Source organism: Ctenopharyngodon idella, chromosome 15 (assembly GCF_019924925.1).
Source record: "Ctenopharyngodon idella isolate HZGC_01 chromosome 15, HZGC01, whole genome shotgun sequence".
NCBI classification, from domain to species: domain Eukaryota; kingdom Metazoa; phylum Chordata; class Actinopteri; order Cypriniformes; family Xenocyprididae; genus Ctenopharyngodon; species Ctenopharyngodon idella.
In genome coordinates, this window is record NC_067234.1 from 11859226 (window position 1) to 11876657 (window position 17432).

A 17432-nucleotide genomic window follows, 5' to 3' on the forward strand; every position below is an offset into this window, starting at 1 on the left:
GACTGGAAGTGTGTATGAATATTGGTCACATACTTTTAGCCTGACCTTTAAGACAATAAAATAAAAGCTTCCAAAAAGGTAGATACTAAAACCCCATTAAACTGTATGGATGTTTAATCCCCTTATAATAGAAAACATAAGAAACTGTCATTAGATACACAAACAATGAACACAAATTAACCCGCATTTTGACACGAAATTCATTTTCTTTTCATTTTTAAAAATTGAATGTTCATCGGAAAGGTGCAAGACCTTGTCAGTTCTCTTTCACACACACACACGCACACGCACACACACACACACACACAATAATAACAAATCCTCTCCTTGCAGATTCCGTCGGATCAATTTGACCCTCTTAGGAATGAATGGGAAGACAGAACACATACACACAAATTAAGAGATGAGAGAGATTAAGAGATGATTAAGAGATGCCCACAACAGAACACACTCACATACACACACACACACACACACACACACACACCTAGAAATTCCCATTAAAATGATTTTTTCCCCCCAAATAAAAATCGGTCAGTGACAGAACACATTTACGATGCAGAACAGTGAAATAATGATTCCCAATCCCAGCTTCATCAATGACAAGAGTTTGTAATATGATTTAGTTTATAATCAGGTCTGTGTTCAGATTCCAAATATCTAAATATGACAAATTATTTGAAATTCATGCAAAGGAGATATTAGACAAACTAATTTCCAGGATTTATAAATATATCCATATAATAAACTCAGTGGCGTAGCAAGTCTTCCCCGGGCCCATAAATGACAAAGATGGTAAAAAAACATTTCTAGGAATGACAACAACAGCACTACAGTAGGGGAAACCGGGGGCAATTGTAGCAAATTTTGGTTAGGCTATGTCGTCATTATTCCAGTTATGAATTATTCTGTCACAGACTTTTTTAATACACGTTTTATTCCTAATAAATTTACTAGAAGTTTCTTCTCTAAATATGTTTCCATCACATTTTATGTGCATTTTATTTCGTTGAATAAAGAGTATCCACCTCAGCAAGAGTATGAGTTACATTTATTCACATCTTGTGCAGTATCTTAAAATGTACAGATGTAGCTACTAGTCGTTTTTTCAGAAAACCAATGACTCATTTAAAATTCTGTACTACTTACATTACTGCATGCAAAAGATTCTACTTCAAATAAATGCTGTTCTTTTGAATTTTCTATTCATCAAATAATCCTGAAAAATAATTGTACTCAACTGTTTTCAACATTGCTAATAATCAAAAATGTTTCTTGAGCATCAAATCATATTAGAATGATTTCTGAAGGATCATGTGACACTGAAGACTGGAGTAATGATGCTGAAAATTCACAGGAATAAATTACATTTTACAATATATTTACATAGAAAAGTTATTTTAAATGGTAAAAATATGACAATATTACTGTTTTTTGGATAAAATAAATGAAGCCTTGGTGAGCAGAAGAGACTTCGTTTAAAAACATTAAAATCTTACTTTTCAAAAACTTTTGACCAGTAGTGTGTGTATACACTACTAGTCAAAATTATATTTTATAGTATATTAAAATAGAAAACCATAATTTTAAATTGTAATAATATTTCACAATATTATTGTTTTTTTGGTATTATGAAATAAATGCAGCCTTAATGAGCTTGAGACTTGAAAATAGTAATGTTTCCAAACTTTTGACTGGCTGTGTATAATTAATGAAAGATAATGTCAATGAAGAATTACTTTTCCAGCTATCTCTTCCACATGGAATTTTACCTGTTAAATATTGAATCTTTTGTTCCATTTAATCATAGAAAGGAAAACAGAAGGGCAAAATATCATGGTGAAATTACACCCATTTTATTGGCATATCATACCAATCATTACAGATACAGCTACATAAAAAAACAGAAATAAAAAAAAGAAACTGTACATGTGTACTTTTAACCTAAAAACCTTGAGTGATATAGCTACTGCTGGCATGTTCACGTGAAAGAAATTACAGTAATTTTTTCATAACATCAGCTAAAACCTGCATGTTTAACACTGTAACACAGCTCTGTTATTAGCTTTGCTAACACACACAATCCCATTTTTCATCCTCTTAAAGTACCATCACATACTGCATATAGAAATTATGAAAACCTTTTCACAGCAGCTATACAACAATGTTATTGCAATGCTATCACCACACAGACAAAAGTCAATGTAAATCACAAATCTGATGAGTGTTCCAGTACTAGTGAGCAGGATCATCAATCAAAGCCGTTGATTCATAAATCGGTTTGAATAAAGAGGTTTCAATTGATAGAATACAGCTTACAATAAAAAACAACAACAAAAAAAACAAATGCATTTCCTTACAGAACCCCCTTCCCATTCAATACAGGCTACATACAGACGTCCATCACATTGCCTATGGAATGTTAGTGTCTCAGGCAAACGCTCCCAGTTTCATTTTTAAAATTCTAAAAATGGCACAATCGCTTGATCTGTTGCAACCTGTTCCACTCCCCTCCCTTTTTAAAAAACAAAACAGAGTAAGAAAAAAAAAAACAAAAAAAAAAAACAATAACAGCAACAACAAGTAGTCATTAGTTGTTTCATGACTGCAAATCTTCTTCAGGAAAAACTGGAGTGGGAAAAGATGGAATCCCTCTTCTAAGGCTTTTCTCTTGAAAGTTGTCTATAAAATGAGCTTCTAATATCGAACTACTAAAAAACCTGCTTTTTTTTGTTTTTAGAAAATAGTCAATAAAAATATTCCTCTGTATTGTACAAGAAAAGAGGTACGGGAGCTCTGGTGAAATGTAATCAACGTTATTTAGCAGCTCCCTCTTTCTGGTCGGCCTTTTCCTCCTCGCCGTTGTCCTCCTGTAACAAATAAATAAATGTTTCCAACAACATTAGCCACAGATAAAACCCTACCTGACATAATTTCTCTAGCACCGATGAGGACCTCAGTGGGTTGGATTAATTATTCTAACTTAATTAGAAATGGACTGACTTCATCAGCTTTGGTCTCTCCGTTCTCCGCTGGAGTTTTCTCCTCAGACTCAGCCTCGGGCTTCGCATCCTCTTTCTTCTCCTCGGGTTTGGCCTTTTCTACCTCCTTGGCCTTCTTTCCCCTTGCAGGTGCCTTCTGTGATGTTCCAGAAAATACATGGTTAGGCTATTGCCGGTAACACTCGCTAAGAGTAATAAAGCTTATTTTGCTAACCAATTTACCTTTGGCTTGGGCTCAGACTTTGGCGTTTGGGGTTTCTGTAAAATAGAAGTCAGCGTAAGCTATGTGCATCACGAAAAGCTAATTGTGCAAATATGAATTTGGGGGGACTGACAAAACCAACTTACACCTTGAAGTCTCTCAGACCGTCTTTTGGGCTGTTTGTTTATTTGATGAGGACAAGATGATAAGGCAACAACAACAAATAAAAACAAGCATTAAGTATCAGAGTTGTATGCAAAACAGTGTTATATGTGTAACAGTAATCGACTCAAACTCACCCCAGCTGCTTCAGTGTCATTGTTAGCCTGTATCAGAGGAAACAGAAGCTGTTAGTATGTGTACATAGATGGCTGACTGAGGGGGGAGGTGTTGTACCCCAAACACCCCCTCCAAGTTATGTGTAATTATGTAATCTAAAAGTGAACGTGGGGGAGGGGTCATGTGGAGCGTCATACTTTCAATACAATTCCGTTATTGTAAGAGTTAAATTTGTCGCAAAAACACAGTGAAATAAAATAAAAAGTAAACAGAACTACAATAATAATGACAGTTGATTTATTTTCTGCGTAGCTAACTTATTACCACTATTAGCGATGTCGAAAAATTTCCGTAACGTATTGAAGGGAGGAGGGGAACCGTAGCCCCGCCCCCACCGACACAATTCACTCACTTTCGACGAGCAAACACATTAAACATCGACACATTTTAAGTTTGTTAACATAAATCAGCTTTGGCGTCGACATTAAAACAGGAAAACGAGAATTACTTAAGTAGTTAACTTAAATACGCGAATAAAGTCGGTGAAAACTTTCTTTAGCCACTTTACAAAGTCCGTTTCAAAGGTCAAATGAAAAAATACAGACGGGCTAGTCACGCAAAAAACGCAATTATGAAATAAACCTGCTGGGATAACAAACTCATTTGGATTTAAGGCTTGAAATGTGTTTAGTGCAAAGGCAGCCATGACGCTGAAGACTACGGTGTGTGTCCTACTCGAGAACCATATGGATTCGTACACAACACGCAACTACACGTGTATTTACAGTTACACAATGGCCGAACAGATATCCCACGGTGTCCCCAAACATACAGCTTTCATAAATTCACATGTATATGGTTAAAAAGACATTAAAACACCGCGGTTAAAAGGAAAACATTTACAGGACAAGCTTTTCTATGAGGAATAACATGACCAAACGTTACGAGGTTACACCCCTTTGTCTGATTATTACTTTGCGTATTCTTTACACGATTTTAATGTAAAAGTAAAGCCGAAAATGCTCTTTGTAACGTGTATATTTTTTGTTAAATCCACTCGCAGTCGACACAATTGCAGAGCTCCAAGTAAAAAGGCGCCAGATTCATGCCACCGACTCGCATGCCCTAGATTACGAATTAACACATGCACCAATGCAGTAAACACTCAGATAACTTTACATAAAGCTTACTAGCGACGTGCACACTTAATTATTGCAGGCTATTAAAAACATACTATAAAACAAAATAAAATATCCAATATTTTCGAACTTACTTTGCTCCTTTTCGGCATGGCTGCTTAAAGCTTGTATGCTTTTAGAACAAAAAAAAGGAAATAAATTAAAATAGCTTACGCACTGGTAAGTAAAGTGTAAAAACCGGGTCTAGGAAACACTGAAGCAAGCATTAATGTTCTATCGGAACAGAAACTAGCTGAAACCGGATTGGATCTCCCCTTTCTATATTCTTTTCATTATAGCATTAACGTGATGCGAGCTACGCCCCGCCCCTTCTCGGCGGTGATTGGCTGAAACGTCTTGGCAACCACATTTCAAACCAAAGCAAAGTACCCGTGTGGATAGGTTGAGATGTCAATCACAGATTTGCTTGTATATACTTTAGGCGCCACTTTCTGCATTTGTTGTTTCCGTAAGCATGTAAACATATCTTTAGTATTGGTTATATTGTCATGCTTTGCAGATGATTTTAATGAATTTAAAGAAACGCGTCGCTTAAGAAAGAAAAAAAACGACTTTTGTCTTATAAACATCACATTTTCAGATAATTGAATGTTGTTTGATTTTTGTTTTATATAATATTAGTATATATGTTAAACATGTAACGTGAGGAACCGGTTTAAAGCAGCGCTTTAAGTAGTGTGCATTATTGGGGGTGGATCAGGCTGATGAAAAGAAAATGGCTGCCGGGTTTAACTGGTTCCTTGTACTGAGCTGTGTGTTTCTGTGCAACCTCGTCAAAACATTGCTGCCATCCATTTCTTCATTTGTAAGTATTGATTCAAAAGAGTTTTAGGGACGCTTAAGCACATCCATATTTTCAAAAGTATATTAGTCGTGATGTTACGCCATAATGCTCTGTGATACAGCATGTCTGCTACCCCTACAGGAGCTTCATGCAGTCACAGCAAACAAAAGCTGCTCTTTTAAACTACCACCATTCTTTAGCTTTAACCAAGTAAAACTCATTCATAAACACCAACTAGCGGTCAGTAGTACTAGTACCAAACAAACGTTTGATGTGGGCTATTAATAATTTCACTAACCAATAAAAAGTGCCATTCTTTCATGAAATAGACAATACCATGTTATCTGGATGTACAATGGTACTGAATGATCATTTATTAATATAACATTACATTTCATGTACATGGTACTCCAATGTACTCGTACCATATATGTCCAAAAAACAACATAGTTTTACTATAGTAACCATATCCCAAAAAAACATGCTAATATCTGGTTTCTTAATGTTTAGATTATTGTGGATTATAAAGTCATATAAATATAAAAGTGATATAGAGATATAAACTTAAACATATATAAAAAAGTCAGAATAAAAATTTGCAATTACCTATTTATTTTGTTATTCTGTGGCAAAAAAAACAACAGAATTGTGAGATGTAAACTCGTAAATATGAGAAAAAAAGTAAAAGGTGAGATATAAACTTGGAATTGAGAGGAAAAAGTCAAAACTAAGAATTTAGAGGGAAAAAAGTCAAAACTGAGATATAAACTCGGAATTGAGAGGAAAGAAGTCAAAACTGAGATATAAAATCGGAATTGAGAGGAAAGAAGTCAAAACTGAGATATAAACTCAGAATTGAGAGGAAAGAAGTCAAAACTGAGATATAAACTCGGAATTGAGAGGAAAGAAGTCAAAACTGAGATATAAACTCGGAATTGACAGGAAAGAAGTCAAAACTGAGATATAAACTCGGAATTGAGAGGAAAGAAGTCAAAACTGAGATATAAACTCGGAATTGAGAGGAAAGAAGTCAAAACTGAGATATAAACTCGGAATTGAGAGGAAAAAAGTCAAAACTGAGATAAACTCGGAATTGAGAGGAAAAAAGTCAAAACTGAGATAAACGCGGAATTGATGGGAAAGAAGTCAAAACTGAGATATAAACTCGAAATTGAGAGGAAAAAAGTCAAAACTGAGAAACTCAGAATTGAGAGGGAAAAAAGTCAAAACTGAGAAACTCAGAATTGAGAGGGAAAAAAGTCAAAACTGAGATATAAACTCGGAATTGAGAGGGAAAAAAAGTCAAAACTGAGATATAAACTCAGAATTGAGAGGGAAAAAGTCACAATTAACTTTTTTTAAACAAACTTTCATAGCCTTCTTAGGTCTTCACCACTAATAACAATAAATCTCCCTTTTGATTCCATTTTTGGGATATTCAGAGTAAAAGCTTTAAGTACATTTTATTGCGTCGAAATGAATGAGCACATGTACATTATGAGATTTTGTGTTTGTTCTCATAGCTGTCGAAGATCTTTCAGAAAGATGCTGACCAGGAGACGGAGATGAGGGCGGAGATCCAGAACATGAGGATGGAGCTGTCCACCATCAGCATGATGGACGAGTTCGCCAGATACGCTAGACTGGAACGCAAGATCAACAAGATGACTGATCAACTTAAGACTCTTGGTAAACAAAACATCATGAAGTTCTTATTTTGTGCTTTCTTTATAGGTGTATGTGCATTACATGCATGTGCAGCAAGATTGCCGATGAAGTGACAAGCTGTTGGTTGCTTTCTAACCAGCACAACACAGAAAGAAGCCCACAAAACTGCCAAATTGAGTCGCAAGACTCGCAACATGTGTAATATTGAGATATTGAAAACAAGGAGCAAAGGGCAGCAAGTGTTAAGATGTTTACAGCCGCCAGCACACCTGATGAAAGCCAAACTAGCATGAAAGTTTTCAAAATTGCTTTAGTGAGTTAGTTTGTGTGATTGCCGTTGTCCACTTTATAGTGGGGCGAGAACTGAGAAACCAAAGGTTTCTTCACTTGGCAGAAGTCTCAGGCCAAGTGTGGAAAATGGCAGGTGGGTTTCAGATAACGGCTTCAGTATTCATGAAGGAAGACAAATGGTCAGCTGCTGCCTGTTGCTGTCCTTCATGTCAAGTGTAGCCACAGTTATTGGAGTAAAGCATGCTTTATAACTTGTTAAAGGGTTAGTTTACCCAGAACTTAAAATTATATCATCAATTACTCGTTCCAATCCCATAACACATGTTCATCTTCGAAACACCAATTAAGAGACTTTAAATGAAACCTGAGAGATTTCTGTCCCTTCATTTAAATTGTAAATGTGTGAATTGAGTAGTTTAATCCAAGTCTCCTGAAGAGAAACAGTCACTTTATACTGGGGCTGCGCTATTTGGGGAATAAAATCTAATTGCATTTTCTCATAAAAATTGTGATTGTTGTTTAAAATGTGATTTAAAATAAAATCCAGGTTTGTTGTGCTTGTTTGTAGGGCTGCACAATTTGGCCAAAAGTTTGTGATTATATATCAATATAACGGTAATAAAATAATAATAGTTATTATTTAATTATAATACATTTGATTGGTTCTTATGCATTAAGCAAGCATGTTTCAGTTTCTGTTTACCATATTTGATGTGATCTATATATGTGCGTTGATGTTTATATGAAAGTAAAAAGACTAAATTTAGTCTGTTCATCATATACCCCAAGTTTCACAGACAAGGCTTAAGCCTATCCCAGACAAAAATGCATGTTTCAGCTGTTTTAACCGAAAGTAACTTGTACTGACATATCTTAAAGCTGCAGTTTGTAACTTTTTTTTGGTTAAAAATGATCCAAAATCAATTATTGAGCAAGTACATAACCAGCCAGTGTTCAAAACGATCTACTTACCTTAGCCCTATTCACAACGGTAAGCTTGTAATAATGTTTTCTAATTCGGGTGGTACTAGTGGGTTTCCACTGGAAATTCGAGCATGCAGCCATTCGTCTTTGCGTCATTACGTCACGTCTGTTTACATAAAGGAGTAGTTCCAGCTAGTAGGCTATATAGCATGTGAGGATGGCGGATCATTTATAGCCTTTTCTCCTGAAATAATTAAACGTATCATTTTGATGGCAGATTGTAATCCAGAAAGGTCCAAATGACAATCATCAGTGACAACTGGAGATTCACCCGTAGTCAAAAGCAAAAGACTTCAGACTGTGGAGTGGCTACAGAAATTGAAATCTACAGGTAACGCTAAAACACACTAAATACACAGTCATGCAACGCTGATGTTGTTAACATTAACAATTTGAGAACAAAGTATAACAATAATAATAATTTGTATGGTTTGACGTGATCCGAGCTAAGCGATCGTTAGATCTAATCACCATTGGCAGCGCGATTTATTGTAGGCCTAATGCTTTTTTCCTCACTTGGTCAGAACAAAAGTGGCAGACATGTTACTTACTTGTTCAGATGACATTTTCCGCTGAAAATTCTTATTTTGGTCATACTTCCAAGACGTAGAATCTGTGATTCTGAAGTACAGTATCCACACCGCTGTGGACTGACAGCAAACATCAGATTCATCCGCGCTGAGGAGCCGTGCCGATGCACAACCCACGTAAAGATGATAATTCCGCAAATAGCTGCAATTGCAAAGAGGCAAAACTTACGGACTGCAGCTTTAAAGAATTAGTTCACTTCTGAATGAAAATTTCCTGGTAATTTACTCACCCCCATGTCATCCAAGATGTTCATGTCTTTCTTCAGTCGAAAAGAAATGAAGGTTTTTGAGGAAAACATTCCAGGATTTTTCTCCATATAGTGGACTTCAACAGTTACCAACGGGTTGAAGGTCCAAATGTCAGTTTCAGTGCAGCTTTAAAGGGCTCTACACTATCCCAGATGAGGAATAAGGGTCTTATCTAGTGAACAGCCAACTTAGATCACGTTTGCCTTGATAACCAATCACATTACATGGGCTGGATTTAATTTTTTTTTTTTTTATGCCCTTCCCTCCATCTTATTCGCTCTGATGTACATAATTTCTTACGTTGCACAAGTGCCCACTACTGGCGAAGCCCTTGCAATATGTTTAAAAATGGAACACCCTAAACCCTTAATTACTTGAAATCCACTATGGAGCTGATTTATTATTTACATTTTCTTTTTCCTTATGAATTTGTTTTACACACCATTCTGTAGGTCTTCACTAGAGTTGTGTGGGGTGGGGGTAAATTAGGTGCGATCTACTGTGACATCATAATCATGATGCATTGTGGTCTGTGGATCTGCCTGAAATGTACATATTGAGTAGACTTGCTCCCTCTGTTAAAGTCGAGGGGTGGAGGGTCTGTTGAAATAAACTTCCCTCGCCCACTTGACAAAGTTGAACACACTTCAAAATGGTGATGGGGGAAATACTACCTGTGTACTACAGCATTACACTTTTTTGCTAACTCTGGAGGCTTGCCTTAAAGCGGCTTGGCTTCAGAGTTGCTAGAAAATTACAGGTACAGGGTTTGACCAAAACTTTCCAAGCCTTCCAGGACTGGGTTTGAGGAAGCTTGTAGTAGTAGATAGAAATTCTCTCAGGCCTTTTGTTTATATTCTTTGTTTTGTTTTTTCTTTTCTACAGTCAAGTCAAGAACTGCACAGCAAGCAAAAATGAAATGGATTGTGAATATTGTATTTTACGTTTCTCAGGTGAGTTAGGAGCATTTTTAATTTGCATATTAACCCCATAAATTAACCCTACGGTATCATATTTGATATGTACATTTCAACATGATCACAACTTTGTGCACAACAGGTTTTTCAGCAATCTAAGTAAAAGGTCTTTTAGTATAATTGTAAAAACATCCACCTTCAGATCGTGGTACATGCGTCTTTTTGCTATGAAAACTTTACATTTTTTATATAGTAAATGTAAGAATAACTTTTATATTGTTTTTATATTGTTATATTGTAGTAATATTTCAAGATGAAAACTTACTGGACTGAAGCAACTTAGGTTTACTTGATTATACATGCATCATCTTTTTAGAAAAATTGTGTGGAGTGACAACTGATATTTATATGCATTTTAGACTGTTATACTGTTATAAAGATCTCATCAACTTATATTACAAACAATCAGAATTTCATCTTTTTGACCATATAAATATCAGTAACTGCACCAAATTGCATATTTTTGCTATATCATACCATATGAGCCATAAAAGGCTTACAGTTGCATGAGAAAAATTTGATTTGTGAACCAGAATCTGTGAAAATGTGAATCATTTTAATAAAAAAAAATAAGAGAGATCATTCAAAATGCATGTTATTTTTTTATTTAGTACTGTCCTGATTAAGATATTTTACATAAAAGATGTTTACATATAGTTCTCAAGACAAAAAAAAGCTGAATTTAAAATAACCCCGTTCAAAAGTTTACGTACCTTGGTTCTTAATACTGTGTGTGGTTACCTGGATGATCTTCGACTGTTTTTTTTGTTTTGTGATGGTTGTTCATGAGTCCCTTGTTTTTCCTGAGCAGTTAAACTGAGCTCTGTCCTTCAGAAAAATCCTCCAGGTCCTGCAGATTCTTCAGTTTTCAAGCATTTTTTTTTTTTTTTTTGCATATTTGAACCCTTTCCAGCAGTGACTGTATGATTCTCAAATCCATCTTTTCACATGGAGGACAATTGAGGGACTCAAACACAACTATTAAAAAAGGTTCAAATATTTCACTGATGCTCCAGAAGGAAACACAATGCATTAAGAGGTTCCAGGTAACGCATTCAGGTAACCACACACAGTATTAAGAATGAATGGTTCACACACTTCTGAATGGGGTCATTTTAATAAATTCAGTTTTTTTTTTTTTTTTTTTTTTTTTGAGGACTATATGTAAACTTCTTTTATATGTAAAATATCTTACTCAGGTCAGTACTAAATAAAAAATAACATGCATTTGTATGATCTCTCTTATTTTGTTAAAATTATTCACATTTTCCAGATTCTGGAAATGGTTCACATACTTTTTCATGCAACTGTAAGTATCAAATATGATACCCAACAAACATGCAAGCTTTTTTCTTTTTTTTCTTTTTTTTTGAAAGATAGATTTTGTCTAAAACTTAAATTATTCCATTTCAAGAAATGGAAATTTTCCGCGTATTATTTCAAACGTCAGACTTTCCATTGTTAATATGATAGATGTATCTCTATGCATCACTTGTTCATTTTCTCTCATAATGGCATGTTGTCTGTTGTTAGGCGGCCCTCATGATCTCACTCATACTGAAGTATTATGCAGATCCGGTCACTGTTGTGCCCAGTAAATGGATTGCTCCACTGGAGAGACTAGTAGCCTTTCCTTCTGGAGTTGCAGGTATGTCCCAGTCACCAACGGTATTCGATGGCCACTTTGGCTCAGTCAATATTATTGATTTAAAAAGCATTTAACAAATTGACATCTAAATAAATACAGTGGGCCTCATTCATCAATCTAACGTAGAAACAAACGCAGATCTGAGTGCAGAAATCATCTTACGACAGGGTTCACGTGTGATTCATCAAACATTCGTATGCTGGCAATCCTATCGTATGAATGATCGTATGTTGATAAATGTGGCGGCTGAAAACAATCGTCATTTAAATATGGCGCCCCTAAAAATTCAAGAATCCTCGCCCCTAGAGTTTATGACACAGAGAAACATAACCTGGCCAAGAAGAGAAAGTAATCTCATGATAGAGAAATTCATTTTACACCAAAATCACACCTTGTAATTGCAAACAATTACATTCATTTATGTATATATATATACATATATGGATATTAAATACCGGTAAATAAAACGAAACATTCATAGGCCTATTGTAGTTTACTCCACAACAAATCATATATTAAATTATAAAATAAAACATAAATTAGACAGTCATAGGCATTCATTATAAACAACAAGTCAAGACAAAATGAAATGTTTTAGGCTAAAGTGAAACTGATGGGCTCACCTCTCTCATTTGGAAAGAATCCAAATATGTTTCTGTATTTGCATGTAACATTTTGGTTGCTAAATTATTATTCATTATGTAAACAATTAAGACTTTGTACTTCATTTGTGTCCCAATATCCACGTAAAACAGCATCCTTCACTTGCACAAAAATGTATGTGGTTGAGCCCTGGACACGCTGATTTACAGAGGACCATTTAATTTGAGCAGTGTAACTTTTATGTTTGGTTATCTGCATTTAGTTTGATGATGAATGGCTGAAATGTCAAGTTAGAAACGCTAGAACTGATGTTGTCTGTGCGCACGAGGTGCCTGCGCGATCACTTGGATTTACGCTAACTCAAAAAACTAGCATACACGAGCTGAGCCATGACGTGAGATCTGATCGTAGCCACCGCTCATGTTCATGTTGATAAATGCACTGTTTTCTGTCGTACGTTTGTTTCATAAATGAGGCCCATTATTTACATGTCGACTGGATAAAATGAATAGAATTACATGGAGTTTAGATTGTTATAAAGTGTCTTTTGCCGATTTATCTCAGGTGGTGTTGGAATCACATGCTGGCTAGTTGTCTGCAACAAGGTGGTGGCCATCGTTCTTCATGCTGTCAGTTAAACTATGAGCTTTATATCAACATCACTACACAGTCACTGGATTTTCATGAATTGCCTAAGCCAGTGGTTCTCAACCACATTCCTGGAGCCCCCCAGCACTGCACATTTTGCATGTCTCCTTTGTCTGACACACCCATTTGTGGTCTTTGAGTTTGGGGACCCACTGTCCTACAAAGTTTATATCCAGTCTGCTTCAACACAACTGAGTTTCACACCAGTGTGATTTTCAGGTGATCCTGAAGAGCTTGATTAGCTGGTTAAGGTGTGTTTGATTAAAGTTGTAGCTCAGTGGTGCCCAGTCCTGTTCCTGGAGATCTACCTTCCTGCAAAGTTCAGCTTCAGGAGCACTTGATAATTACAGGCAGGTGTGTTGGATCTGAACTCTGCAGGTAGATCTCCAGGAACAGGATTGGGCGCCCCTGCTCTAAATAAACAGTGCTGAAGATCTCTGGCCTAAAAAAAATACTAGTCACTGTTCCGTTAAACAGTTCAAGTCTGTACTTACAAATTCTTGTTTAATGACATTAAAATGTTTTTATTATAGTTAGTAAATGCTGACATGTAAACTAAACATTCCTAACAAACTTCAAAACACTGGTTTAAGCTGTGATATAAGTTGATGCCATCAACAGGTTTGGTGTTTATTTATTATGTGTACCATAATTGTATATTTGGGCATGTTTTGGTGTTTTTTTTTTTTTTTTTTGGTGAGCGTTACAAATCTATTTATTGATTTGTTTTTCAAAGAAAAAATGTCAGTGTATTAATAAATGTGTAAATGAAAATGTATGTGCAGAGTTGTATTGCTTTATTTGTCTTTACAGTGGCAAGAATACATTTGTGAACACTGGAAAGAAAAAAATGGATTTCTGCAATGATTACTCAAAATTTAGTCTGATTTTAATTGTACAATCTGGTTATACTAATATAACAAACAATTGCACTTTTTACATTTTTATTGAATATACTGATTAATCATTCAGTGCAGGGTGGAAAAAGTATGGGAATTTAGTAACTTCTCGATCTTGATCTTTAGCAGCGAAAGCGTTCTTTAGCTGATTTACTTGTGTGATTTGGCTCATTGTCTTGTTGCATCACCCAACTTGAAGTGATGTACTTATATCCTGACATTCTCCTGCATGTAAAATGTTTTGATACACTTTTGAATTCACTGTTCCTTCAATAACTGCAGTGTCCAGCCTCTGAGGCAGCAAAGCAGCTTTAAACCGTGATGCTCCTTCTACCATACTTCACAGCTGGGAAGGTTTTGGTGTGGGTTTGCAGTGCTTTTTTTCCTCTAAACAAGGCGTTGTGCATTTTTTGCCAAAATCTTAAACTTTTTTTTTTTATTTTTATTTATTTTTTTTATTATTTTCCTAGAAGATTTTTGGCACATCAGGTGATCTTGGGCAAACATAAGACATGCCACAGTGTTTTAGTTTTTGGCAGCAGTGGTTTCCTTCATGTTGTCCATTCATGAACACTTCTCACCACTTTTTTTTTTTTTTTTTTTTTTTTTTTAAAAAGGCTTTCACAGTTTGTAGAGATCCTTAGCAGTTGTCCTTGGTTCTCTCCTCTTTCAGGGCTGCCTGTTGTATTCATGGATTCCTGATCACCTTTAGCAATGGCTTTGCAGCCTTTTCCAGCTTTGTGCATCTCTGTAATGCTGTTTTAAGCTTTTGTGGATTGAGGCATGGTTCATACCAACCAATCTTTCTTGAGAAGAACAGACTTCTCAGGCTTTGTGTGGCACCTGTGCAACTCATACTTCTAATCTCACCTCAGGGGACCTATTATGCCCCTTTCACAAGATGTAATATAAGTCTCTGGTGTCCCCAAAATGTGTCTGTGAAGTTTCAGCTCAAAATACCCCACAGATCATTTATTATAGCTTGTCAAATTTGCCCCATTTGGGTGTGAGCAAAAACACGCCATTTTTGTGTGTCCCTTTAAATGCAAATGAGCTGCTGCTCCCGGCCCCCTTTCCAGAAGAGGGCGGAGCTTTAACAGCTTACACTTCGGTTGCTCAACAACAACAAAGCTGGAGAATCTCACGCAGCCAAAATGAGGATTGTCAGTAACAGTGTTCAGCCTTACATTGTTCAAACTGGAGTCGGACACTGATGGAGAGACTCAGGAAGAAGTTACAACTTTTAGAATGAAACTGGATGTTTCTGAATGGTTAGTGGATAAATTTATGTAGTTGCTGTGGAGTTGATTCAACTCATCGACTAGCATGTGCCGTCATGTTAATCTTTTGTGCAAATCCAGTGTTGAATCGACCCTCGTTTGTGAAGCAGTCTGGCGTAAAATGACGGCATAACAACAACACTCTACTACAACAACTCTTCCTCTTCTCTAAAGCAGCCCAACATGGACTCACCCCCTTTGTTGTGTTCTCAGGGGCAGGGTTTATGTAAATTTTGGGGTTTGTGATGTCACCAACCCAGGAAGAAGATCATTGTAGTCCCTACCAGCTATTTGTTGTAGTCCTTAAAAAGCGATTTCTGTAAAAGAAAATATCTCCCTTTGCATTTGACTTTGAGCGTCGTAACTTTGCAGATGTTGTTTATGCTCAAACAGCAACATTACACACTAACTAAAGTTAAGAAAGTTAAATCATAATCAACCACCCCTTTAAGGGACTCCAGTTAGCTTTTGTAGAATTAGTAATACATGGTTAACTTACTTTGTCCAGCCTGCCCTGTCAATGATCACTCAGCGTCTTCAATAAAATTTTGAAAAGTAAAACTGATTGTGTTAGTCATATTGTGATTGTCTAACATTATATGATCAATGCAGAAATCTAGATATTTTCAAATTGTTCAAAAAACTATTCTTGCCACTGTATTTGATTCGTTTGTATAATGCAATATGATAAAATGTAATTGTACTGCCTGTTTCACACATGATCTGTTTGCAGTACTTATAGTCCGAGCAGTGCACACAAAACACAATACATAACTCTTAAAAATAAAGGTTCCAGAAGGGTTTTTTTTTTTTTTTTTACATTAATGTCATAGAAGAACCATTTTCGATTCCACAAAGAACCTTTCAGTGAAACGTTCTTAAAAGAACTATTTTTTCGTAGTAGATATTTGAATAATCTAAAGAACCTTTAGCTTTCAACTTGATGAAATGTTTTGAACCATGTATTTTAAAAATAAAGAATGTAAGAATTGCACATTATTTGTGCACGTGAGGACATCATGGGGACACAGGTTTGAGTCTGGACTGCCTTGTTCCATTCCTGTTTCCTGTTGTCCTATCTTAAGTTATGTCCATGTCTCACCCTTCACTGGTCTGTGTAATAAAAAGAAAAACAAGAAAGCACAGTGTGACAGTAAATTCATGGCAAAATTTGCTTCACTGTAAAATATTGCCAAAATTTTACAAGATTTATCAGTAATATTTAAAAATACTGTACTGTACTCTAATACAGCGCTGCCTTGTGGGATCAAAATGGGAATACCCAAACCTTTGCACTACATATGCTTGGCTGATGCATGAATGTTTTTATTATTATAACATACCAGGAGTGTCCATCACTGTAAATCAGTCAACTACAAGGCAAGGCAAACTACTGGACAGTTGAATCTCAATTGTTTGCTAAATTTTAAAAAGGTGCTTTAAAACAGGCCACAATAAAATGCTGTACTCTTACAGCAGACTTGTGTTGCTCTGCTGAAAGTTACAATGACAGACTACTGAGACTTAATTCTTACAGCAAATGCAAAGAATAAAGATTATTAAAATCAAGTCTGGATCAAATTTAGATTTGTTTGTTTGTTTTTTGGTGGTGCTTCAGTTTGAGAATTTACTAAGTAGTAGCCTTTTACCCACAGTGACTTAAAATACACAAAGAAGCAGGGACAGTCACCCCCGTGCAACTTGAGGTTAGAGTCATGTATTTGCATTCGCAACCCATATTAATTACATAATGTGACAAATTTCTGAGTAAATCAGAACATTCAAGGAAATGATCTACTATCTATCAGGAATTGTTTGGAACCAAAAAAATAGTTGGAAGTTTTTCAGTGTTGATAAAATGTTAATAGGACATTCTTTGGAATAGTGTGCACTGATGAATCATTCACATTAAGACCAAGAACATGCATTAATAAAGTAAATAGGTTCAATTTTGATTTGCGATTGATTTTATTTGCGCAGTTTAATTTATTTATGAGTGAAACAGGATATTCAGTGAGAAAAAATAGGGAGCAACTTATTTTATCCATTGGGAATTGTTTGGATCATGAAAAGAGGGCATTACAAATATGCAAGAATGCTGCCAGACCAAATGCAAGTTTGCAAAAATA

At 35.7% G+C, this 17432-nt stretch overlaps 2 protein-coding genes across 2 annotated transcripts; one reads left to right on the forward strand and one right to left on the reverse strand.

The window, feature by feature from the left end:
- Positions 1-1834: 1834 nt before the first annotated feature.
- si:ch73-281n10.2 (Non-histone chromosomal protein HMG-14A-like) lies at positions 1835-4973 on the reverse strand. Its single transcript, XM_051864100.1, has 6 exons — positions 4757-4973; positions 3504-3530; positions 3351-3380; positions 3225-3260; positions 3004-3138; positions 1835-2870 (listed from the first exon to the last, which is right to left on the reverse strand). Exons 1-6 carry the CDS (start codon positions 4772-4774, stop codon positions 2817-2819), a joined length of 300 nt encoding a protein of 99 aa, XP_051720060.1. The 5' UTR covers positions 4775-4973; the 3' UTR covers positions 1835-2816.
- Positions 4974-5123: 150 nt separating this feature from the next.
- Positions 5124-13902, forward strand: get1 (guided entry of tail-anchored proteins factor 1). Its single transcript, XM_051864099.1, has 5 exons — positions 5124-5487; positions 6990-7155; positions 10134-10201; positions 11759-11873; positions 13041-13902. Exons 1-5 carry the CDS (start codon positions 5398-5400, stop codon positions 13112-13114), a joined length of 513 nt encoding a protein of 170 aa, XP_051720059.1. The 5' UTR covers positions 5124-5397; the 3' UTR covers positions 13115-13902.
- The last annotated feature ends 3530 nt before the right edge of the window (positions 13903-17432 follow it).